The sequence below is a fragment of the Anomaloglossus baeobatrachus genome, chromosome 1, assembly GCF_048569485.1.
Source record: "Anomaloglossus baeobatrachus isolate aAnoBae1 chromosome 1, aAnoBae1.hap1, whole genome shotgun sequence".
In the NCBI taxonomy this organism is placed as follows: domain Eukaryota; kingdom Metazoa; phylum Chordata; class Amphibia; order Anura; family Aromobatidae; genus Anomaloglossus; species Anomaloglossus baeobatrachus.
This window is the reverse complement of record NC_134353.1, coordinates 152835391-152861604: the sequence shown is the minus strand read 5'-3', so window position 1 is coordinate 152861604 and position 26214 is coordinate 152835391. Positions and strand designations below refer to the sequence as shown.

The 26214-nt window shown below is 47.2% G+C and overlaps 1 protein-coding gene across 1 annotated transcript in view; it reads right to left on the bottom strand.

Annotated features, from left to right (window-relative positions):
• ACSL1 (acyl-CoA synthetase long chain family member 1) overlaps positions 1 to 26214 on the bottom strand; it is a 124359-nt gene that overhangs the window by 6708 nt on the left and 91437 nt on the right. The window contains exons 8-13 of the mRNA XM_075336130.1: positions 21610 to 21705; positions 20296 to 20368; positions 18898 to 18986; positions 18699 to 18815; positions 6379 to 6522; positions 6201 to 6302 (exon numbers count right to left, since the gene is read on the bottom strand). Coding sequence (XP_075192245.1) covers positions 6201 to 6302; positions 6379 to 6522; positions 18699 to 18815; positions 18898 to 18986; positions 20296 to 20368; positions 21610 to 21705 — 621 coding nt within the window. The remainder of the gene's footprint in view (positions 1 to 6200; positions 6303 to 6378; positions 6523 to 18698; positions 18816 to 18897; positions 18987 to 20295; positions 20369 to 21609; positions 21706 to 26214) is intronic.

The window sequence follows — 26214 nt, the reverse complement described above, 5'->3', positions numbered from 1 at the left end:
AAAAATATATAAATAAATATGAACACTGTTCCTGAAATTTATTTAATACTTCATACAAAAGCCTTTGTGGTGATGATCACTTCAAGGTGCCTCATGTAAACAGAAACTAGTATCATACATTGCTCAGGTGTGATTTTGACAAATCCTGAAGGTTGCTTGGGCTCCTTTTAGAACTCCTCTTTAGTTCCGTCCATACATTTTCTATTGGATTCCGGTCAGGTGATTGTCAATTGGTTTCCGAGAAAGTAAAGCTGGTAGAATGGCCAAGCCAGTTTCCTTTGCTGTGTGTTTGGGATCATTGTGTTGCTGAAATGTTCACCTTAGTTTCATCTTATCCTGGTAGATGGCAGCAGATTTTTATCAATGTTTCGGTACATTTGTCCATTCAACCTTCTTTCAACTATATGAAGATTGCGAGTGCTGTATACTGAAAAACACCCACACACCATGATGTTCCCACCTCCACACTTCAATGTTGGTATGGTGTTTTTGGGGTGACATGCAGTGTTTCTGGCCTCTAAACATGGTGTTTATTATGGCATCCATAGTGTTACATTTTGGTCTCATCTTACAAGACCGTATTCTCCCAGTATTTCACAGGCTTGTTTAAATGTTGAGCAAACTTTATTGCTGAACAAAATGTTCAAGTGTGTTTTAAATTCTTGAATGGAAAGCATGCATTACTTATTCTCTTTGAGACAAGTTTTTCTGTAGCTCTGCACAGGTGATCCTTAGCTCGTGGACAACTTTTTTCACTATGTGGCAGGAGTGTTTTCTAACCACAGTAGAACCTCGGTTTACAAGTAACCCAGTTAGCGAGTATTTCGCTATACGAGCAAAGCTTGCTGTAAATTTGTAACTCAGTTTACGAGCAAGCTTTGCCGTACGAGCAAATACTCAACGCACACACTTCCGGTTCTGTACTTTCACCGCGTCCTGACCCGCTCTTACAGTCCACACAAATATTATTCTCACCTTACCTTCTATTCAAATCGCCGGCCTCCCGGTTCTTGTAGTTCACCGGTGCTGGATGTGTATCGGGTAACCATCGCGACGACGGAGGCACTTCTGCTGCCAGCCACTTTTCAAAACGCAGCACGCTGACCAATCAGAGGCAAGCGGCTCATGCCTTTGACATCAGCGCGCTGGCAGCGGAAGCTCCAGCATCGGTCGCGATGGTTACCAGATACACTTCCTGGACTGGCAAACTACAAGAACTGGGAGGCCGGCGATAAAATGGAAGATAAGGTGAGCATAATGTGTGTGTGTGTGTGTGTGAGAGCATAATGTGTGTGTGTGTGAGCATAATGTGTGTGTGTGTGTGTGTGTGTGTGTGTGTGTGTGTGTGTGTGAGCATAATGTGTGTGTGTGTGTGTGTGTGTGTGTGTGAGCATAATGTGTGTGTGTGTGTGTGTGTGTGTGTGTGTGAGCATAATGTGTGTGTGTGTGTGTGTGTGTGTGTGTGTGAGCATAATGTGTGTGTGTGTGTGTGAATGTGTGAGCATAATGTGTGTGTGTGTGTGTGAATGTGTGAGCATAATGTGTGTGTGTGTGTGTGAATGTGTGAGCATAATGTGTGTGTGTGTGTGTGAATGTGTGAGCATAATGTGTGTGTGTGTGTGTGAATGTGTGAGCATAATGTGTGTGTGTGTGTGTGAATGTGTGAGCATAATGTGTGTGTGTGTGTGAATGTGTGAGCATAATGTGTGTGTGTGTGAATGTGTGAGCATAATGTGTGTGTGTGTGTGTGTGTGTGTGTGAATGTGTGAGCATAATGTGTGTGTGTGTGTGTGTGTGTGTGTGTGAGCATAAGGTGTGTGTGTGTGTGTGTGAGCATAAGGTGTGTGTGAGCATAAGGTGTGTGTGTGTGCATAATGTGTGTGTGTGTGTGTGTGTGTGTGTGAATGTGTGAGCATAGTGTGTGTGTGTGTGAATGTGTGAGCATAGTGTGTGTGTGTGTGAATGTGTGAGCATAGTGTGTGTGTGTGTGTGTGAATGTGTGAGCATAATGTGTGTGTGTGTGTGTGTGTGTGAGCATAATGTGTGTGTGTGTGTGAATGTGTGAGCATAATGTGTGTGTGTGTGAATGTGTGAGCATAATGTGTGTGTGTGTGTGTGTGTGTGTGTATAATGTGTGTGTGTGTGTGTGTGTGTGAGCATAATGTGTGTGTGTGTGTGTGTGTGTGTGTGAGCATAATGTGTGTGTGTGTGTGTGTGTGAGCATAATGTGTGAGTGTGTGTGTGTGTGTGTGTGTGTGTGTGTGATGGCACAATAGGGGAGGATGGGATATTGAACAAGTTGTGGAACGAATTGTCTGAGCTTGCATTATTTCCTATGGGAAATTTTGCTTTCCTAGACAAGTAACTTTGTTTACTAGAACAATCCGTTAGTAAATAAAGGTTCCACAGTACTGATAAATTTAAATTTTTAGCTGGTGCCATGACTTTCAATGGCTTTTTGCTCCTCTCATGTATTCAATACTTTTTCCCTGCTTCATTTCTCCGTTATGACACCACTAACTTTATGGACACCTATGGTTTAATTTAATTTCCTGTGTGGATTGGATGGATAGTTACCAATATCTGATGAGAAATGTATGTCAATTGCACCTTTAGAAATATATTTGCTTAGACAACTGGTGACGTGTCCAAGAATTCTTTCACCCGCTGTATATTGGTGTTTCAATTCAGTGCAAGCTATGCAACAGAAACTGCCTAGATTAATAGACATCTCCTAATTTTTTGGAGGAATACCTTTAACCCCTTCAGCCCCGGGCACTTTCAGTTTTTGTTTTTGTTTTTGTTCCTTTTCTTCGAGAGCCGTAACTTTTTTATTTTTCCGTCAATCTTGCCATATGAGGGCTTTTTTTTTTGAGGGACGAGTTGTACTTTTAAATGACACCATAGGTTTTACCATATAGTGTACTGAAAAACAGCAAAAAAAATTCCAAGTGTGGAAAAACTGCAAAAAAAGTGTGATTGCACAATAGTTTTTGGGATGTTTTATTCACAGTGTTCAGTATATGGTAAAACTGATGTATATGTTATGCCTCAGGTCGGTGCGAGTTTGTAGACACCAAACATGTATAGGTTTACTTGTATCTAAGGGGTTAAAAAAAATTCACAAATTTGTCCAATAAAAGTGGCGCACGTTTTGCGCCATTTTCTGAAACACAGCGTTCATTTTTTGGGATCTATGGCTTAGTGCCTGCTTATTTTTTGCGTCTCGATCTAACATTTTTATTGGTACCATTTTTGCGCAGATGCTACGTTTTGATCGCCTGTTATTGCATTTTGCGTAAAACATGCGGCGACCAAAAACGTAATTTTGGCGTTTAGTAAACTGCGTAGTGGCAAAAAAATTCCAATCATTCATTGATTTTATATCTTGATAGATCGGGCATTTCTGAACGCGGTGATACCAAATGTGTATATTTATTTATTTTTTAACCCTTTAATTTTCAATGGGGTGAAAGGGGGGTGATTTGAACTTTTAGTTTTGTTTTTTTTAAAACTTTTTTTTTTTTTTTTATTATTTTACTAGACCTCTAGGGGGCTATAGCGATCAGCAATCTGATCGCTCTTCTCTATCTGCTGATCACAGCTATACAGCTGTAAACAGCAGATACAGTCACTTCCTGTTTCATTCGGCTCCAGGCCGGGTGAAAACGAAAGTGAAACTTCGTAGCTGCAGGCGTCATCACATGACCCTGTGGTACGATGGCAACCACCGAAAGTCACGTGATCACTCACGTGACTTCCGGTGGGCGCGGCGGTAAGTAAAAAAAATATGGCCGCGCGCATATAGATCTCGCTGCCAGACTTTGGCAGCGAGATTTAAGGGGTTAAATGTTGCGAGTGGAAGCAATTACACTCGCAACATGCAGGCACACATGTCAGCTGTTGAAAACAGCTGATGTGTGCCGACCGCCGCCGCCTGCCCGCGGCGGGGGGCGGGGCTTAACGGGACACGCTCCATGACAGATAGATCCGTCCAAGGTCGTGAAGGGGTTAAAAGGGAATGTATAAAATCAGAAAAAAAAAACAAAACAAAACACATCTCACAACTTTAAAATTAGGTTCTTTAGTTAGTTTTCTCATTTACCACTTTTTCATAAAATATAAAATCACAATCTGTAATAGATGTATTCGATATTTTGCAGTTTTCACACTGAACACTGGAACCATTCTAAACAAGTACATTCTGTTCTTAGAGGAACACACGTGTCCATCCCATGTACATTAGCTGCAACAGACTGAGTCAGACTTCCTTTTAGAAGTTTTAAAAGAAAAATAAAAAATTGTGAAGACGGGGGGGGGGGGGTGGGGGGAGGGGTGTTATTAGGTTTATCTCTGACTGCCTATTCTGAATAATGGATCTGCGTTGTCAGCTGTGCATAGCCATTATCACAGCTAGGATTACAATGATAGTTAATGAGCCTAATAAAAAGTTTGAATCTAAAATTACCCCCGTGGCCAATGTGAACATTTGCAAAATTATATGAAGTATATCACAAGAGTGAGTACATTCCTCACCTTTTTGCAAATATTTTATTATGGGACTATGGGATAACACTAAAGATATTATACTGACTTACTTTACATTATATCAGTGTACAACTTTTATAACAGTGTAAATTTGGTACCCTCTAAGTAACTCACACCGCCATTAATATTTAAACCACTGGCAACAAAAGCAAGTAGACCACTAAGTGAAAATGGCCAAATTGTGCCTAATTAGCTATTTTCCCTACCTGGTTTCATGTGACACAGTGTTATAAGGTGTCAAATGTGAATGTGGAACAGGTGTGTTATATTTGGTGTTATCGATCACACACTCTCTCATACTGGTCACTGGAAGCTCAACATGGCCTCTTGTGGCAAAGAAATCTGAGGAGGTGAAAAAATAATGTTGCTCTACATAAACATGGCCTAGGCTATAAGATTGCCAACACCCAGAAACTTGAGCTGCAGTATGATGTCCAAGACCAGAACGATTAAACAAAATCAGGTTCCACCCAGGACAGGCCTCGCCATGGGCAACAAAGTTTGAGTGCACGTGCTCTGCGTCCTATCTAGAGATTGTCTCAGTACTGCTGTAGAGGTTACAGGAATGGGGATAGCAAACAGGTGAGGAGTACATAGACAAATGTGTCTTACCTACAGTCAAGCATGATGGAGGGAGGGTCATTGTTTGGGGCTGTACGAGTGCTTCCGGCTGTGGGAAGCCACAGTTCATTGAGGGAAACAAATGCCAACATGTACTGTGACATACTGAAGTATAGAAAGATCCCTCCCTTCGGAAACTGGGCCGCAGGGCAGTATGTTAACACCAAAATTGCCTCCAAGACTACCAGTGCCTTGGTTTAAAAAAAAAAAAAAAAAAAAAAAAAAAAAATACGTAATTACTTACCGGTAATGTGTTTTTTCTGAACCCATGACAGCACCACGAGAGAATGTAAGGGTGCTGTCATGGGTGCTGGAAAAATACGTAATTACTTACCGGTAATGTGTTTTTTCTGAACCCATGACAGCACCACGAGAGAGTGTAAGGGTGCTGTCATGGGTGCTGGAAAAATACGTAATTACTTACCGGTAATGTGTTTTTTCTGAACCCATGACAGCACCCTTACATTCTCTCGTGGTGCTGTCATGGGTGCTGGAAAAAAAAACAAACTGAGGGTAAAAAAGTTGTTGGACTGGACAAGCATGTCTTCTAACCTAAACCGTATTGAGCATTTGTGGGGCATCCTCAAACAGACAGTAGAGAAGTGCAAGGTCTCTAAAATCCACCAGCTCTGTGATGTCACCATGGAGTGAAGAGGAGGTGGCTCCTGTGAAGCTCTAGTGACCTCCATGCCCAAGAGTTAACGACAGTGGTCACACAAAATAGTGATATTTTGAGCACAAATTTGGCCATGTTTAATTTAGGTGTGTACTCACTTTTGTTGCCAGCAGTTTAGACATTAATGGCTGTGTGTTGAGTTATTTAGAGGGGACACCAAATTTACACTGTTATACAAGCTGTACACTGACTGCTGTACATTGTATCAAAGTGTCATATTGTCATGGGACAACACTAAAGGTATAATAAAATATTTACAATGTGAGGGGTGTACGGGGGGGATTTGGGGCAATGAGAATGAACCACGTTTTTTTTCCTTACAAACCTTGAAAAAAGGTGAAGTGACGCCACCTACCTTATTCTTACATAGGTCCTCATAGCTACCTTCAAATTTCTTCTTTTTTGCCCAGTTGAGTACGTTATCCGGATCTGGAATCACAATGGCCACAAGGAAGGCCTGAAGAGAGGAAGAATAGTTAAATATACCGTTTCCACCCTATAACGTCTCATGCTGATATGGAAGGAACAGTTACCTGTAAACTCTCTCCATGAACAAAGATCTGTACCACGGCTTCACTCCTTGTGTAGATATTCTCAATTTTCTCTGGTGCAATGTATTCACCCTGGGCTAATTTAAATATGTGCTTTTTCCGGTCTATGATCTTTAAAGTACCATTCTAGAAGATGAGGAAAGATCAGGATTAGGTTGGATTAGGACAATCTACTCAAAGTAACCAAATCCATGAAAAGGACCATTCAGAATATTCTTTATTTAAAACTATGCATCATTAAAAAGAGGCAGATTAAAACCTTTTCTCCACTGCATTATGGAGATTTAGACTTAAGACATTTACATGAAAATTTTGCCTTCAACCAAAAGGGGTGTTTACAGATTTTTCTCTGGGGATTCACTCCTTCCTTCTTATGACTGGGCAGCATCATTGAAGTGCAAAAGAAAATCCGTATTTCTAGTGTATTCCTTGATCACACTGAACTTCTCACTTCCATCACTTATTGTCATTGAAGCGCAGGGAGAGGATAGGTCCAGCCTTGGAGCAAGGAAGGTGATAGTATGGGCAGTGTGTCACATACGCTCTAGATACACTACAGGTGTCAGAAAACTGTCCCAATACCTCAACGAACAAGGCCTTGTTCACACATCCGTGAAAAAAAAAAACCGCACGTTTTGCACGGACGTGTAAAAGGTGCGTATGGCCCTCCATGTGCCGTGATTTTGGCACACAAATGCTCTGTGTGCTGGGATAACACACGAACAGCAGGAACTTTCTGCTCACCTGTCCCTGGCGTTGCTGATCTACGGCCTCCGGCCCTGCTGACTCCCCGCTGCTGCTGCTTCCGGTCCTCGGTGCAGTGAATATGCGATGAGCATAATGATCAGGGGTCAGAAGCAAGTGACAGCAGCGGCACAGACAGTAGTGCTGGAGAAGGAGAGTACAGAAATTCTTTTTATTTCACAGAAATGTGGTTTTCTCCAGTATGTGTCAAACTGAGCACATGTGTGCGGTCCGTGTGACACCCGTGCTGCCAGAGAAAAACGGACATGTCAACGTGTGGAGCGAACAGACACTGTCCATGTGTAAACACACACGTGTGCGCAGACCCATTGATTTTCATGGGTCTATGTGTGCCCGTGTCTCTGGTACGTGTGAAAACGGACCTCACACATCAGACACGGATGTGTGAAGGGGGCCTAAGAGCGTCATATGTGGCAGATGCTGCATTTCTCCTCTCACAGCACTGCAACATTAAAAAGCGCCCAGATCTCCAAAAGAAGGTGGCTAAAGAAGGGAATTTTGTTACTTACCGTAAATTCCTTTTCTTCTAGCTCCTATTGGGAGACCCAGACAATTGGGTGTATAGGTACTGCCTCCGGAGGCCACACAAAGCATTACACTAAAAAGTGTAAGGCCCCTCCCCTTCTGGCTATACACCCCCAGTGGGATCACTGGCTCACCAGTTTTAGTGCAAAAGCAAGAAGGAGGAAAGCCAATAACTGGTTTAAACAAATTCACTCCGAGTAACATCGGAGAACTGAAAAACCGTTCAACATGAACAACATGTGTACCCGAAACAACCCAAAAATCCCGAAGGACAACAGGGCGGGTGCTGGGTCTCCCAATAGGAGCTAGAAGAAAAGGAATTTACGGTAAGTAACAAAATTCCCTTCTTCGTCGCTCCATTGGGAGACCCAGACAATTGGGACGTCCAAAAGCTGTCCCTGGGTGGGTAAAGAAATACCTCATGTTAGAGCTGCGAAGACAGCCCTCCCCTACGGGGAGGCAACTGCCGCCTGCAGGACTCTTCTACCTAGGCTGGCGTCCGCCGAAGCATAGGTATGCACCTGATAATGTTTGGTGAAAGTGTGCAGACTCGACCAGGTAGCTGCCTGGCACACCTGTTGAGCCGTAGCCTGGTGTCGCAATGCCCAGGACGCACCCACGGCTCTGGTAGAATGGGCCTTCAGCCCTGATGGAACCGGAAGCCCAGCAGAACGGTAGGCTTCAAGAATTGGTTCTTTGATCCATCGAGCCAGCGTGGCCTTAGAAGCCTGCGACCCCTTGCGCTTACCAGCGACAAGGACAAAGAGTGCATCCGAACGGCGCAGGGGCGCCATGCGGGAAATGTAGATTCTGAGTGCTCTCACCAGATCTAACAAATGTAAATCCTTCTCATACCGATGAACTGCATGAGGACAAAAAGAAGGCAAAGAGATATCCTGATTAAGATGAAAAGAGGATACCACCTTCGGGAGAAACTCCTGAATGGGGCGCAGCACTACCTTGTCCTGGTGGAAGACCAGGAAGGGAGTCTTGGATGACAGCGCTGCCAGCTCAGACACTCTCCGAAGAGATGTGATCGCTACCAGAAAAGCCACTTTCTGGGATAGTCTAGAAAGTGAAACCTCCCTCAGAGGCTAGAAGGGCGGCTTCTGGAGGGCAACTAGTACCCTGTTCAGATCCCATGGATCTAACGGCCGCTTGTACGGGGGAACGATATGGCAAACCCCCTGTAGGAACATGCGCACCTTAGGAAGGCGTGCCAAACGCCTCTGAAAAAAGACGGATAACGCCGATACCTGACCTTTAAGGGAGCCGAGCGCCAAACCTATTTCTAACCCAGATTGCAGGAAAGAAAGAAAGGTAGGCAATGCAAATGGCCAGGGAGACACTCCCTGAGCAGAGCACCAGGATAAGAATATCCTCCACGTTCTGTGGTAGATCTTAGTAGACGTGGGTTTCCTAGCCTGTCTCATGGTGGCAACGACCCCTTGGGGTAAGCCTGAAGACGCTAGGATCCAGGACTCAATGGCCACACAGTCAGGTTCAGGGCCGCAGAATTCCGATGGAAAAAAGGCCCTTGGGACAGTAAGTCTGGTCGTTCTGGTAGTGCCCACGGTTGGCCGACCGTGAGCTGCCACAGATCCGGATACCACGCCCTCCTCGGCCAGTCTGGGGCGACGAGTATGACGCGGCTGCAATCGGATCTGCTTGCGTAGCACTCTGGGCAAGAGTGCCAGAGGTGGAAACACATAAGGGAGCCGGAACTGCGACCAATCTTGCACTAGGGCGTCTGCCGCCAGCGCTCTTTGATCGCGAGACCGTGCCATGAAGGTTGGGACCTTGTTGTTGTGCCGGGACGCCATTAGGTCGACGTCCGGCCTTCCCCAGCGGCGACAGATTTCCTGAAACACGTCCGGGTGAATGGACCATTCCCCTGCGTCCATGCCCTGGCGACTGAGGAAGCCTGCTTCCCAGTTTTCTACGCCGGGGATGTGAACTGCGGATATGGTGGAGGCCGTGGCTTCCACCCACATCAGAATCCGCCGGACTTCCTGGAAGGCTTGCCGACTGCGTGTCCCTCCTTGGTGATTGATGTATGCCACCGCTGTGGAGTTGTCCGACTGAATTCGGATCTGCTTTCTTTCCAGCCACTGCTGGAAGGCTTGTAGGGCAAGATACACTGCTCTGATTACCAGAACATTGATCTGAAGGGTGGACTCCTGCTGAGTCCACGTACCCTGAGCCCTGTGGTGGAGAAAAAACCGCTCCCCACCCTGACAGACTCGCGTCTGTCGTGACCACCGCCCAAGACGGTGGTAGGAAGGATCTTCCTTGTGATAATGAGGTGGGAAGAAGCCACCCTTGCAGAGAGTCCTTGCCGTCTGTGAAAGGGAGACTTTCCTGTTCAGGGATGTTGACTTCCCGTCCCATTGGCGGAGAATGTCCCATTGAAGTGGACGCAGATGAAACTGCGCAAACGGAACCGCCTCCATTGCCGCCACCATCTTCCCGAGGAAGTGCATGAGGCGTCTTAAGGAGTGCGACTGACCTTGAAGGAGAGTCTGCACCCCAGTCTGTAGTGACCGCTGCTTGTCCAGCGGAAGCTTCACTACCGCTGAGAGGGTATGAAACTCCATGCCAAGATACGTTAGTGATTGGGTCGTGACAGGTTTGCCTTTGAGAAGTTGATGATCCACCCGAACGTCTGGAGAGTCTCCAGCGCAACATTCAGGCTGAGTTGGCATGCCTCTTGAGAGGGTGCCTTGACAAGTAGATCGTCCAAGTAAGGGATCACAGAGTGTCCCTGTGAGTGCAAGACTGCTACCACTGCCGTCATGACCTTGGCGAACACCCGTGGGGCTGTCGCCAGCCCGAATGGCAGCGCTACGAACTGAAGATGGTCGTTTCCTATCACGAAACGTAGAAAAACATTGGTGCTCTGTAGCAATCGGCACGTGGAGATAAGCATCTTTGATGTCTATTGACGCTAGGAAATTTCCTTGAGACATTGAGGCAATGACGGAGCGGAGGGTATCATCCGGAACCGCCTGGCCTCCACGTGCTTGTTGAGCAGTTTTAGGTCCAGAACGAAACGGAAAGAGCCATCCTTTTTTGGCACCACAACCAGCTTGGAGGAAAACCGTGTCTTGTTCCTGAAGAGGAACCGGGATTACCACTCCTTCTGCCCGCAGAAGAGCATCTGCTCGGTGGGGAGGTGGGGACGTTCTGAAGAATCGAGTCGGAGGACGAGAACAGAACTCTGTCCTGTGCACGTGGGCACACTGTCCCTCACCCACCGGTCTGTGACCTGTGGCAGCTAAATGTCGCCAAAGGCGAGCGAGTCTGCCATCAACCGCGGATGCGGAGAGATGAGAGAGCTGAGAGTCATGAGGAGACCGCCTTTGTAGCGGTTCCTCCGGCTGCCTTCCTTGGGCGTGATTGAGCCCGGCCGGAAGCTGAGCCCCTCTGAGGCTTTTCAGCCCTTTTGGACGAGGACAATTGGGACCTGCCCGAGCCTGGGAAGGACCGAAACCTCGACTGTCCTTCCAGGACAGCATTAATAGGGTAAGTCGCAATGCAGACATTGCGAGGTTACGGACGCCCCTGCGGCACAGATGTACATGTGCTCAAGACCAGCTGCGCAAGAACAGCTGAAAAGCTTAGGGTGCCCATACGGCTGTGAATGCCGGAGCAACCGACACGCCGATAGCCTCATAGACAGATTTCAACCAGAGTCCATCTGTCTGTCAATGGCATCTGTAAGTGAAGTCCCATCTCCACTGCAACTATGGCTCTAGCCGCAAGCCTGGAGATTGGAGAATCCACCTTTGGACCCTGGGTCCAACGCTTGACCACGTCAGGGGGAAAGGGATAACGTGTATCCTTAATACGTTTGGAGAAAACGCTTATCTGGGAAGCGTGGTGTTCCTGGACTGCTTCTCTGAAGTCAGCGTGGCGAGAACAATACTCAATATACGTTTGAGCTACTGAAATGGGACTTCTCCTGCTGTGAAGCTGACTCCTCCAATGGGGGAGCTGAGGGAGAAAAGATCCAACATTCCATTGATGGACGCTATAGGATCATTCCTTATGGCGTCACCATCCGGTGTATCCGGAGTGAGAGCGGTGTCAGGATCAAAGTCCTGATGAGCTACGTCTGCCTCATCATACAGAGAGTCGTCCTGGGACCCCCCCCCCCGGAGCACCGATTTTATTCCAAATGAGGGTGGCCAGGGAGCAATGCTCCAGATTGCCCATGGCCTGTCCGGACTGCAATTCTCTATCCCATCGCAACTCCGTCCCTGTCCTTGGACAGGGTTGAGAGGTGGTTCTTTTGGCCACGTCAAGTAGAGACCCCGGCTGACCAAGTGCTACAGGGGAGCATTGCACACAATGGGGTTCAGTGCCGTGGAACAGTATCACATGCAGTAAAAACAGCATTGAAAGCCTGTGTTGCTTATATGCTGCTGCCGACTTATAGAGCCAAGAATGGCGACCGTACAGTGCAATGTATAGCATACAAGCATAAAGTACAAATGAACACTGCAGCACATGCAGTACAAGCAGCATAGAAAGCCTGTGCCTTGGCACCCTTGCTTTTTTGCTGCTGTTGTCTAGCCATCTAGGGGAATATGGCCCAGAATAGCGACCATAGAGTGCAATGTATAGCATACAAGCATAAGTACAAATGAACACTGCAACACCTGCAATACAAGCAGCATAGAAAAAAACCTGTGCCTCAACACCCTTGCTTTTCTGCTGCTGTAGTCTAGCCATTCCATGGCGAATATAGCCAAGACTAGCGACCGTACAGTGCAGTGTATAGCATACAAGCATAAATACACACATGAACACCTCAGTACGTGCAATACAAGCAGCATAGAAAGCCTGTGCTTTAGCACCCATGCTTTCCTGCTGCTGATGTGTCGCCATCTAAGAGGGCATATAGCCAAAAATAGCGACCTATGCAGTGTAAGCATAAAATACAAATGGTCAAACTGCGGTATTTAGTGTCAGCACTTCAGGTGCCGCTTACCGCCCGCCTATAAGCGGGTGTGTGGTCGCCCTAGTCCTGTGCCTGGTTGCCCAGAGTCCGTTCTCTCAGCTCGGACTGCAGGAATGGCTGCCGGCGTCCTTCTCCAGCTCGTGTGAGTAGGGGCGGGCCGTGGGCGTGCCCCTAGTCAGAGCGGGAAACCGGCGTCCCACAGTGTCCAGTGAGAGGGCTGGAGCATGTAAATAAGGCTCCAGCCCTCGGCGCTGCTGATTGTACAGCGTCTCTCCCCTACCCTGATTGACAGGGTGGGGGCGGGAACGAAGCGGAGCTAGGCCGCAAAAGCCGGGGACTGGATTTATAAGCGCCGCCGCCGTAAAAGCGCGGTCGGCGCTAAGTCCCCGGCGCACTACAAGTCCCAGCCGCGCCGCCGCTCCCGGAGCGTCCGGCGCGGTAGTTCCCAATAAATAAAGTCACTCAGCTAGGCTGCAGTGACTGTAACCCTTTACTGTCCCCGGCGCACTAGCACACCCAGCAAGTCTGGAGTGTGCTGTGCCTGTGTGTACGGGGACACAGAGTACCTGAATGGTGCAGGGCCATGTCTCTGAACGGCACTCCCGCTCCACATCCAGCAGGTTCAATGGGTCTGTGGATGGAGCCCGGCCTCAGGGCTTTGGGGCCGGTAAGATCCCACTTCCTCAGAGCCCCTCAGGGGGATGGGGAAGGAAAACAGCATGTGGGCTCCAGCCGCCGTACCAGCAATAGGTACCTCAACCTTACAAACCACCAGTGGGGTGAGAAGGGAGCATGCTGGGGGCCCCATATGGGCCCTCTTTTCTTCCATCCGATATAGTCAGCAGCTACTGCTGACTAAACAGTGGAGCTATGCGTGGATGTCTGACCTCCTTCGCACAAAGCCGAAAACTGGTGAGCCAGTGATCCCACTGGGGGTGTATAGCCAGAAGGGGAGGGGCCTTACACTTTTTAGTGTAATGCTTTGTGTGGCCTCCGGAGGCAGTAGCTATACACCCAATTGTCTGGGTCTCCCAATGGAGCGACGAAGAAACACTTTTATCTGCCCCTTTTTACTAATATACAGGCCGGAATAGACAATCTGCTTTACTTGAGGCGGCCCTGGTTGTATAGCTGCTGGCCCTTTACTTACTCCTCTTAGTTACAGTGTGTGCACAAGTGTTATGATTAAGACATGGCAGCGGCGGTGTTCACACTACTGCTGGTTGGGCAACATCTCAGGGTGAGTTGGATTGGGCTATGAGGTGTATATACATACACCGGCCCCAGTGTCTCCCATGAGATTTACAGGGAAGACTATTCTCCTTACAGAGACCTGACAAACCAGTCTGGCTGCCAGTGACGGTACTTAGAGCTGCAATGCCCCTCTAGGAATTATTCAAATTGTCCCTCCACTGAGGAAGGAGACAAACTCTAGTGCCACCTATTGGAAGTAGCAATCCTAAAAGTCAAAAGTTTTTTTTTTTTTAAATATTTAAAAAAAGTAAGTCAGGTCTCAGTAAGGAGAATAAGACCCCGTGGTCCCCACATAGCTTCTCATAAGCCAGATCAGATAGATACCCATACTTTGAACTGACGAGGGGCAATCTCCCCGAAAACACCTTGTCTGCAAATTGGGATTCTGATCTGGAAATAAATGCCAAGTCTTATGAAAAGGCTTCTTTAAAAAGACACTTGACTTTTAGGATTGGTACTTCCAATAGGTGGCGCTAGAGTGTCTCCTTCCTCACTGGAGGGACCATTACATTTATACACAGTCACATCTATCTACTATAGTATATACACAACCACACTATGTGTTATATACACAGTGCCATATCATATTCTATAATACAGTATACTGTATTGTGAGAACTTTGTAAACAGTATTATACACATAAGCACAGCTCCACGCCAATACATTCTACAATATAGTTATGTATGCAGTATTCTCCTGTCCTGTATACTGGGTGTAATTCTCAGTATCTGTACATGTACACTGCACAGTACCACTTAGGGGTGCTTCACACACAGCGAGCTCGCTGCCGAGATCGCTGCTGAGTCACGCTTTTTGTGACGCAGCAGTGACCTCATTAGCGATCTCGCTGTGTGTGACACTGAGCAGCGATCTGGCCCCTGCTGTGAGATCGCTGCTCGTTACACACAGCCCTGGTTCGTTTTCTTCAAAGGCGCTCTCCCGCTGTGACGCACAGATCGCTGTGTGTGACAGCGAGAGAGCGACAAATGAAGCGAGCAGGGGAGCAGGAGCCGGCGTCTGGCAGCTGAGGTAAGCTTGTAACCAAGATAAACATCGGGTAACCAAGGTGGTTACCCGATATTTACCTTAGTTACCAGCCTCCGCCGCTCTCACGCTGCCTGTGCTGCCGGCTCCGGCTCTCTGCACATGTAGCTGCAGTACACATCGGGTTAATTAACCCGATGTGTACAGCAGCTAGGAGAGCAAGGAGCCAGCGCTAAGCAGTGTGCGCGGCTCCCTGCTCTCTGCACATGTAGCTGCATTACACATCGGGTTAGTTAACCCGATGTGTACTGTAGCTAGGAGAGCAAGGAGCCAGCGCTCAGTGTGCGCGGCTCCCTGCACACACAGCTAAGCGGTGTGCGCTGGTAACTAATGTAAACATCGGGTAACCATACCCGATGTTTACCTTAGTTACCAGTCTCCGCAGCTTCCAGACAGCGGCTCCGTGCAAGCGCAGCGTCGCTTGCACGTCGCTGCTGGCTGGGGGCTGTTCACTGGTCGCTGGTGAGATCTACCTGTTTGACAGCTCACCAGCGACCATGTAGCGATGCAGCAGCGATCCTGACCAGGTCAGATCGCTGGTCGGATCGCTGCTGCATCGCTAAGTGTGAAGGTACCCTTAGTCCTGCTGAAGAGGTGGCATCAGGAAGGGTCAGTATTTGTTTTATGTATGTAATCCTAGGGCACACAAATTAATCCTTTTTAAAACAAAAAAAAAAAACCAGCATCTCAACTTTGAAAATGTTCCCCCATTATTGGGATAGAGGTTTAAAAAAAAAAAAAAAAAAAAAAAGTATTGTGAAAAGATCCTCTTTATAGAACCTTTCATTTGACATAAAAATGTTAAAGTGACCTGGGGAATGCTTTGTAGAATTACTTTGTGACAAGGTAGAAGTAGAGCCAGGGACCCAAATCACATTTTGCTTAAAGAACTTCCTCTGAGGACAAATATTTTAATATAAAAATGCACGTCTGGTGCGAAGGGTCCCTGGATCCAGGCTGTTCTACTGCATAAGCAATTTTAAAGGGTTAACTCTGGTAACTCTTGTTTATGCCCAGGCTTCAAGCCGCACTTGCTAATGCCATCACCAATCCTGAGAGGCCTAATTCGGGAAGTAACATGTTTATGGAGTTAGTGCCATATTACCCTTGGCCTTAGTTTTTTTGCTAAATTGGTTGTTTTATTGACGGCAGAATATTCCCCCACCCCCTTCCAAACACTCGTGGTTATGTATTACCATCTTATATTAGATGTAGAAACTATAGCATATACATTTTTCCCAACCATAAATGGGATGGGAAAAAATCCCCGATGTTTTCCCGTGCCATTTGTCTTTATCCTTCTTACATGTTGTCTTTATTAATATAGTATGTGTATTTCAATTTAGATATAATAAGCTGTCCCATATTTCCGATATTTGCCATGCACTCTTGATAATGGTTGCCTTTTATGGTGCTATAGGCTAGTACTGTACATATTAACAGCTTGGATACGCATCTTATACTGATGAACACTTCTAGTTACCGTATTTTTCAGATTATGAAACGCACTTTTCCTCCCAAATATTTGGGAGGAAAATGAGGGGTGCATCTTAAAATCCGACTATAGCTTACCGGGAGGTGGAGAATTGGAGGGGGTCTGTCTGTGCAGGAAGGCTACCACTCTGTGTGGCGGGTGTCCCAGATGGTCTGTCCGCGGGGCCGGGCTTCAAATTATGGTGCCCGGAGTCAGCGCATGCGCAGATGGAGCTCTTTAATGAGAGCTCCATCTGTGCACACGCCACTCTGGATGCCATATCTGTGACGCCAGGACCGCCGACAGAGCATCTGGAACACCACAGCTTCCGCGGCCAGCACAGCCTCTGCCTCCTGTGACACCGCTCTACCACCGCTGCAGCCCTCCCTCTGGTAAGACAACACCAAAGTATAAGATGGACCCATTTTTTTTTTAACCTTTTTTCATCAACTCTAAATTTGGGGGTAGTCTTATAATCAGTCTTATAAAATGAAAAATACGGTAAGTACAGACACAAGAGTCCAGTGGTGTCCAAACGGGATGGTCCCTCCTTAGACTTATGCTGAGCTGCAGATCACTTTGGTCAAAACCCTGCATCAACCAATTCATCCCCATCAAATCAGTGGATATTCCCATGGTTACCTCCTAGTAGCCATGATAGCCAATTACATACCCATCCAGAAACATTTTGCATCGTCAAGTACAAATGTAATGTGTGTGCTGCATATAGTCTTGGCACCCCTTAAATTGTGTAATTTGCAATAAGTTCCTGGGAGAAATAAATACTTCATTTGCTGGAACATTTTGTTCTACACATTAAATTTCCTTGTGTGTTTATTGGAATAGAAAAAAATAAAAAGTCAAATTGAACCCAATATCACACCACTCCAAAAATGGGCAGGAAAAAAAACCCAAAAAAAACAAAAACTGTTAGCAGCCTCAACTTGAACTTTTATTTTTGGAGTTCTGTGAAATTATGTCCAACTTACTTGGTAATCCTTAGATATCATGATGCCTTGCACACAGTCAAGACACCCAGAGGCAGAAAAACAACCCCAAAAACATCTTTGAATCTCCACCATATTTGACTGTAGGTACTGTGTTTTTTTCTTTGTAGGCCTCATTCAGTTTTCACTAAACAGTAGAATGATGTGCTTTACCAAAAGCTCTACCTTTGTCTCATCTGTGCACAAGACACTTTCTCAGAAGGATTTTGGGATACATTTTGGCAAACTGCAGTCTAGCTTTTTAGGTCCTTATCAGTGGGGTCCACCTGGGTCTTCTGCCATACCGTTTCATTTAACTCAAATGTTAATGGATAGTTGGAGCCTACACCGATGCAACCTGAGTCTGTAGGACAGCTTGAATTTTTCTTTTTTAAAAACTTAATTGGGGCTGCTTTTCCACCGTCTGGACTTTCCTGGGTTGCAAACTTTCATCAAAATCTCTGCTGTAATCCAAGAAGATTAGCGACCGTGCCATGGATTGTAAACGTCTTGAGTATGTTGCACATCATGGACAAAAGGAGCATCAAGATCTCTGGAGATGGACTTGTAACCTTAAGATTGTTATTTTACAACAATTTGGGTTCTCAGGGCCTCCGACAGTTCTCTTCCCTTTATGTTGAACATGGTTAGTGTGGCACAAAGAGACAATGCACAGATTGAATCAACTGCTCCCATTTTATTTGGTTTTAGGTGCGATTTTCTTATTGCCCACTTCTTTGACTGGTCACAGGTGAGTTTGAATGAGCACCACATGCTTGAAACAAAGTTGTTTATCCACAATTTTGGAAAGTTGGCGACAATTTTGTTGGGCCTATTTTTGGCTTGTGTGAGATATTGTCCAATTTTTTTTTCTTCTTTTTGTGTTCCAATACACAGAGGAAATAACATGTGCATAACAAAATGTGTAATTGCGATAATTTTCTAAGAGAAATACTTCATTTCTGGAACAATTTCAAGGGTGCCAACACTTTCGAACATGACCATGTGCTATCCTGGAGTAGCAGAACTACTGGTGTAATCTGAAAGGTCCTTTGCATACCACATAATACCAGATAGAGATTGTCTGTGGCAGTCGTCTACAAAACCATTCCTTTTTGGGGTCATCTTGCTGTACATCCCCCCCCCCCAATACACCAGTTTTCATCTCTAAGGCTTCATAACTGGACAGATTGATATTGAAATTTAATTGATTTGGACGTCTATTGTGATGTGCAAGACAGCCCTAATATTTTGAGAAGAGTAAATGTGAATATGCATTTTACTTACTGGCAACCATTTCCCAACATCTCCTGTATGCAGCCATCCGTCCTTGTCTAAAGCTTCAGCAGTTTTCTCATCATCCTTTAAATACCCTTGGAAAACATTTGACCCTTTCACACAAACCTAATAAAGAAATATTTATTGTTAATATAAAACAGTGGTTGTTGATGCTACTTTCATGATTATAATGGCTCACTCAACATACCTCACCCTCTCCTTTCGCTGCAAAATAGTTCATCTCATCAACATCTACCAGCTTTACATAGTTGCAGGGCATAGGCGCGCCAACGTGACCTGGAAAGGAGATACAAATTTACTGTGACACTCAAATCTCCCCATTCCCCTGCAAAGTCCCAAAAATGTCTAGTATATCAGACAGCTGTATTATCTAAAACGTGTTACTTTATATTCTTCAGGAAAATGTTATTCTTTTTGGTAGTTTGTCTACATGTAGATCCCTGCCATGTAGACTGTCAAACGAGTCATTTCTCCAGCAACCAAGAGCGACCCCCATAGTACATCAGAGAATACAATTTCCTAATATTTTTTTACCCAACTGACTTCTATTAACTTTCTTCTATTGAATGAAGCCAGGTGCATCTATTCAGCATACTAGATACAAGACAGGTGAATCATGACTGTGTACTGTCACAATTCAGCAGTCTGATGTCAGAGTGACGGCAGACTTCCTTCTGTCTGGACAACTCCTTTAAGGCTAGGTTCACATTTCCGATGTTTATGATCAGTCACAATCCGCCGCTCTGATAACAACGCAATCCGTTTGGCGGATTCCGTTGTTCCCATAGACTTGTATGAGCGGCGGATTGTGACTGATGACGCTGCGTTGCATCCGCCGCCCGACTGACCGTCGGGCTGCAGGAACGCAGCATATACAGTGTTTTGAGCAGCGGAATCCTTTTGATTTCGCTGCGCATTTTTTTATTATTATTATTATTATTATGCCATCAATTCCATGGCGCTTTACATGTGAAAGGGGTTTACATAATAGGGACAAGCATGCTCTCTCTCGGCGGCCGAACGATCAGCTGATCGCCCGGCAGCTGCCTTTTGTGAGCGATCAGCTAATCACCCGGCGGCCGGCTAATGAGAGCGATCAGCTGATCGTTCTCTCTCTCTCATGTTTTACAACGCAGTCCGACAATGAATTCTTATGCTTGTCATCCGTTTTACAACGCATCAGTGACAAGCGTCAAGCAACGCATGTGACTGATGCAAAACAACGGAAATGTGAACCTAGCCTTAGGCAAATACTACTAGGAGACACTGGTTGTGCAACACCAAGTATCACAACTAAACACTTGTGCTACATGTCTGCATCTTGCGGTCTTAAAAACTGTAGATCGTATGAGAGGTTGCATGTCTTGCATGCCTGGCATTTAAATCTATGGGAGAATATTTATGTGCAGATTGCCCGTATTAGTGATTAAAAGGGAGACGTAAAAATGGAAAATAATGTACTGAAATTATCGTTGAAAATACGTAAGGGTATGGCACACATTTTACCTATCCACAAGTGTTTTTCCAAAGAAACTGTCTATTGCATGTAGCCAACTATAAAACACAAAAAATGAGCATTTCTTACCTGCGGTCCAGTCTCCAGGAATGGTCAGTGAACATCCAGCAGTGCATTCAGTCTGCCCGTAGCCCTCATAAAACTGAAAGAAACCGCATCAGACATTTAGCACATAAAGTACAATATGGGATACAGTATTTTTTTTTTTTTTGAAAGGCTTTACAAAAAGGCAATATTACCTGAAATCGAAAGAAATCCAAAACCTACAGATCGCCAAACCTGTGCTTGGAAATCGCCACCCAGTACTGAATAAAAATCCACTTCACCACCCCCAGATACCTACTGTAGCATTTCCCTGTACAGCTAGGTGGTGCCAGGAGCCAACACTGACAGCACTGGAACCCCTTTATGCTCAGGATTGGTGAGGGTTTCCAGAGATAACTAGTTAGTTACTTGCTGAGATAGGAATATCCCTTTAAATCTAAACTTGTACAAGGGGTCTGCTCTCCACCCCCCCCCCCCTCCCCGCCCGAGAACAGGACCACACTTGTCAATGGGATGTGTCTGGTATAGCAGCCTATGATTATATAAAAAGGAGCAATAAGATGCAGCCCATGGAGAAGAGTGATTGTTATGCAGAGTAGGAGCCTTTAGAGTCCTTAAAAAGGGGTGGTTCACACATATTGGCCACATAGATATGTTCAGAAGCAAAGTTTCTCAAATACCTTGTGTGGCCAATCGTGCCTGTGAGAGGCGCTATTGCGGACCGCTCTTCCCCAAAGCCTGACCCCCGGCCTCAGTGACCTCGGGTATCCGGTCATGTCAACTTCCTGTTCACCTGACATCACCGCACACAGTCCCAGTCTCCGCCCACATACCAGTCACTCACGATGTTTCACCGCTTATCACACCCCAGCATCTCCCTGCGCCGTCACTACAGAGCGCCGCAAGCAGGAGAGATGCTGGGCTGTGATGAGCGGTGACAATCCACCCACATACCAGTCACTCACAGAGACTGGGACCGGGCGCGGTGATGTCAGGTGAGCAGGAAGTTGAAGTGACATCACCAGATCCCCAAGGTCATGGAGCCCGAGGGTCAGGCAATGGGGAAGAGCGGTCTGCAATAGTGGCACTCACAGGCACTATTGGCAACACAAGGTATTTGAGAGAAACATTCTTTCTCAACATACCAATGTGGCCAATAATGAAAATGGGTGAACCACCCCTTTAATGGACTACAGCTTTCCTATGATTGTAGAAATAGGAACAGATTTAGAATAATTTGACAAGGTGCTAGTTGTGCATCCAAGACCCCATTTGAGAAAAATGTCTTAACGGATACATTTACATTTTATAATGAATTCTATAAATATATGAACCCACCTGACAACCAAGAGCTGCTCTCAAGAAGGTCAGTACAGTAGGAGAAACTGGAGCTGCACCAGTGATCATGAGTCGTACTTTTCCCCCAAGGCTGTCCTATAAAACGGAGGGAAATAACAGTGAGAAGGCAAGAATGAAAAGACAAACATTTTAGTACTGCTTATATGGAAATTAAGAAAAATATTCATGTAACCTAGAAATGCATACTATATGGACCTAAAAACAAAGGCATATATTCTGTGCTAGTAGCTCTGCATACATTGCACACATTCCTGTGGGTACAGCTCATGTATAATTGAGACCCAAGCACAACACCATAAACAAGAGCAAGCACCAAAAAAAAAAAAAAAAAAAAAAGAATTTTGTTTACTTACCGTAAATTCTTTTTCTTATAGTTCTGTATTGGGAGACCCAGACCATGGGTGTTTAGCTTCTGCCTCCGGAGGACACACAAAGTACTACACCTAAAAGTGTAGCTTCTCCCTCTGAGCTTATACACCCCCTGGTGAGCCAGTCCCAGCCAGTTTAGTGCAAAAGCTGAAGGAGAATAGCCACCCACAAGTAAAACAGAGCAAGAACCGGAACAACCGGAGACTCTGTCCACGACAACAGCCGGTGATAACACGCGGAACAAGAAATTGCCAACAGGCAACAGGGAGGGAGCTGGATCTACCAATACGGAACTATAAGAAGAAGGGAATTTTGTTTACTTACCGTAAATTCCTTTTCTTCTAGCTCCTATTGGGAGACCCAGACAATTGGGTGTATAGCTTCTGCCTCCGGAGGCCACACAAAGTATTACACTTTAAAAAGTGTAACCCCTCCCCTCTGCCTATACACCCTCCCGTGCATCACGGGCTCCTCAGTTTTGGTGCAAAAGCAGGAAGGAGGAAACTTATAAATTGGTCTAAGGCAAATTCAATCCGAAGGATGTTCGGAGAACTGAACCATGAACCAAAAGAACAATTCAAACAACATGTGTACACAAAAGAACAACAGCCCGAAGGGAACAGGGGCGGGTGCTGGGTCTCCCAATAGGAGCTAGAAGAAAAGGAATTTACGGTAAGTAAACAAAATTCCCTTTGTCGCTCCATTGGGAGACCCAGACAATTGGGACGTCCAAAAGCAGTCCCTGGGTGGGTAAAAGAATACCTCGATAAAAAGAGCCGAAAACGGCCCCTTCTTACAGGTGGGCAACCGCCGCCTGAAGGACTCGCCTACCTAGACTGGCATCTGCCGAAGCATAGGCATGCACCTGATAGTGTTTCGTGAAAGTGTGCAGACTCGACCAGGTAGCCGCCTGACACCTGCTGAGCCGTAGCCTGGTGCCGCAATGCCCAGGATGCACCCACGGCTCTGGTAGAATGGGCTTTTAGCCCTGAAGGAATCGGAAGCCCAGAAGAACGGTAGGCTTCAAGAATCGGTTCCTTGATCCACCAAGCCAAGGTTGACTTGGAAGCCTGCGAACCCTTACGCTGGCCAGCGACAAGGACAAAGAGCACATCAGAACGGCGCAGGGGCGCCGTGCGAGAAATGTAGAGCCGGAGTGCTCTCACTAGATCTAGCAAGTGCAAATCCTTTTCACATTGGTGAACTGGATGAGGGCAAAATGAAGGTAAGGAGATATCCTGATTGAGATGAAAATGGGATACCACCTTAGGGAGAAATTCCGGGACCGGACGCAGAACCACCTTATCCTGGTGAAAAACCAGGAAGGGGGCTTTGCATGACAGCGCTGCCAACTCCGACACTCTACGGAGCGATGTAACTGCCACTAGAAATGCCACCTTCTGCGAAAGACGTGATAGCGACACATCCCGCAGTGGCTCGAAAGGTGGTTTCTGAAGAGCCTTTAGCACTCTGTTAAGATCCCATGGTTCCAGCGGCCTCTTGTAAGGTGGGACTATGTGGCAAACTCCCTGCAGGAACGTGCGGACCTGCGGAAGCCTGGCTAGACGCTTTTGAAAAAACACGGAAAGCGCCGATACTTGTCCCTTGAGAGAACCGAGCGACAAACCCTTGACCATTCCTGATTGAAGGAAGGAAAGAAAAGTGGGCAAGGTAAACGGCCAGGGGGAAAAACCCTGATCAGAGCACCAGGATAAAAAGATCCTCCAAGTCCTGTAATAGATCTTGGCGGACGTTGGTTTCCTGGCCTGTCTCATAGTGGCAATGACATCTTGAGATAACCCTGAAGACGCTAGGAGCCAGGACTCAATGGCCACACAGTCAGGTTGAGGGCCGCAGAATTCAGATGGAAAAATGGCCCTTGAGACAGCAAGTCTGGGCGGTCTGGGAGTGCCCACGGTTGACCCACCGTGAGGTGCCACAGATCCGGGTACCACGACCTCCTCGGCCAGTCTGGAGCAACGAGGATGGCGCGGCGGCAGTCGGACCTGATCTTGCGTAACACTCTGGGCAGCAGTGCTAGAGGAGGAAATACATAAGGCAGTCGAAACTGCGACCAATCCTGAACTAATGCGTCCGCCGCCAGAGCTCTGTGATCTTGAGACAGTGCCATGAATGCCGGGACCTTGTTGTTGTGCCGAGACGCCATGAGGTCGACGTCCGGCGTTCCCCAGCGGCAACAGATCTCTTGAAATACGTCCGGGTGAAGAGACCATTCCCCTGCGTCCATGCCCTGGCGACTGAGAAAGTCTGCTTCCCAGTTTTCTACGCCCGGGATGTGAACTGCGGAGATGGTGGAGGCTGTGGCCTCCGCCCACAGCAGAATCCGCCGAACTTCTTGGAAGGCTTGACGACTGCGTGTGCCGCCCTGGTGGTTGATGTACGCAACCGCCGTGGCGTTGTCCGACTGAATGCGGATCTGCCTGCCCTCCAGCCACCGATGGAACGCCTTTAGGGCTAGATACACTGCCCTTATCTCCAGAACATTGATCTGAAGGGAGGACTCTGTCGGAGTCCAGGTTCCCTGAGCCCTGTGGTGGAGAAAAACCGCTCCCCACCCTGACAGACTCGAGTTCGTCGTGACCAACGCCCAGGATGGGGGCAGGAAGGATTTTCCCCTTGACAAAGAAGTGGGAAGAAGCCACCACTGAAGAGAGGTTTTGGTTGCCAGTGAAAGACGTTCCTGTCTAGGGACGTCGACCTCCTGTCCCATTTGCGGAGAATGTCCCATTGAAGTGGACGCAGATGAAACTGCACAAAGGGAACTGCCGCCATAGCTGCCACCATCTTCCCTAGGAAGTGCATGAGGCGCCGCAAGGGGTGTGACTGGGCCCGAAGAAGAGAGTGCACCCCTGTCTGCAGCGAACGCTGTTTGTCCAGCGGAAGCTTGACTATTGCTGAGAGAGTATGAGACTCCATCCCGAGGTACGTCAGTGATTGGGTCGGTGTCAATTTTGACTTTGGGAAATTGATGATCCACCCGAACCTCTGGAGAGTCTCCAGAGCAATGGTCAGGCTGTGTTGGCATGCCGCCCGAGAGGGGGCCTTGACTAGGAGATAGTCTAAGTAAGGGATCACCGAGTGGCCCTGAGAGTGTAGGACCGCCACCACGGATGCCATGACCTTGGTGAAGACCCGTGGGGCTGTCGCCAGGCCGAAAGGCAGTGCCACAAACTGAAGGTGTTCGTCCCCGATGGCGAAACGCAGGAAGCGTTGATGCTCTGGTGCAATCGGCACATGGAGATAAGCATCCCTGATGTCGATTGATGCTAGGAAGTCTCCTTGTGACATCGCAGCGATGACCGAGCGGAGAGATTCCATGCGAAACCGTCTGGTTCTCACGTGCCTGTTGAAGTTGAACAGTTTGAGGTCCAGAACAGGACGGAATGATCCGTCCTTTTTTGGCACCACGAACAAGTTGGAGTAAAAGCCGCGACCACGTTCTTGAAGGGGAACGGGGATCACAACTCCTTCTGTCCTCAGAGTGTTCACCGCCTGAAGAAGTGCATCGGCTCGCTCGGGGGGCGGAGATGTTCTGAAGAAACGAGTCGGAGGACGAGAGCTGAGCTCTATCCTGTAACCGTGAGACAGAATGTCTCTCACCCATCGGTCTTGGACATGTGGCCACCAGGTGTCGCAAAAGCGGGAGAGCCTGCCACCGACCGAGGATGCGGTTTGGGGAGGCCGAAAGTCATGAGGAGGCCGCCTTGGAGACGGTGCCTCCGGCGGTCTTTGGAGGACGTGACTTAGACCGCCATGCATAAGAGTTCCTCTGGCCCTTCTGAGGCCTGTTGGACGTGGATGATTGGGACTTGGCTGAGGGCCGAAAGGACCGAAACCTCGACTGAATCTTTCGTTGCTGCGGTCTGTTTGGCTTGGACTGGGGTAAGGACGAATCCTTTCCCTTGGATTGCTTAATAATTTCATCCAATTGCTCGCCAAACAAACGGTCGCCAGAAAATGGCAAACCGGTTAGGAACTTCTTGGAAGCAGAGTCTGCCTTCCATTCGCGTAGCCACATGGCCCTGCGGACTGCCACCGAATTGGCAGATGCTACCGCTGTACGGCTCGCAGAGTCCAGGACGGCGTTCATGGCGTAGGACGAAAAAGCCGACGCCTGAGAAGTCAAAGACGCAACTTGCGGAGCAGAGGTATGTGTGACCGCATTAATCTCAGATAGACAAGCTGAGATAGCCT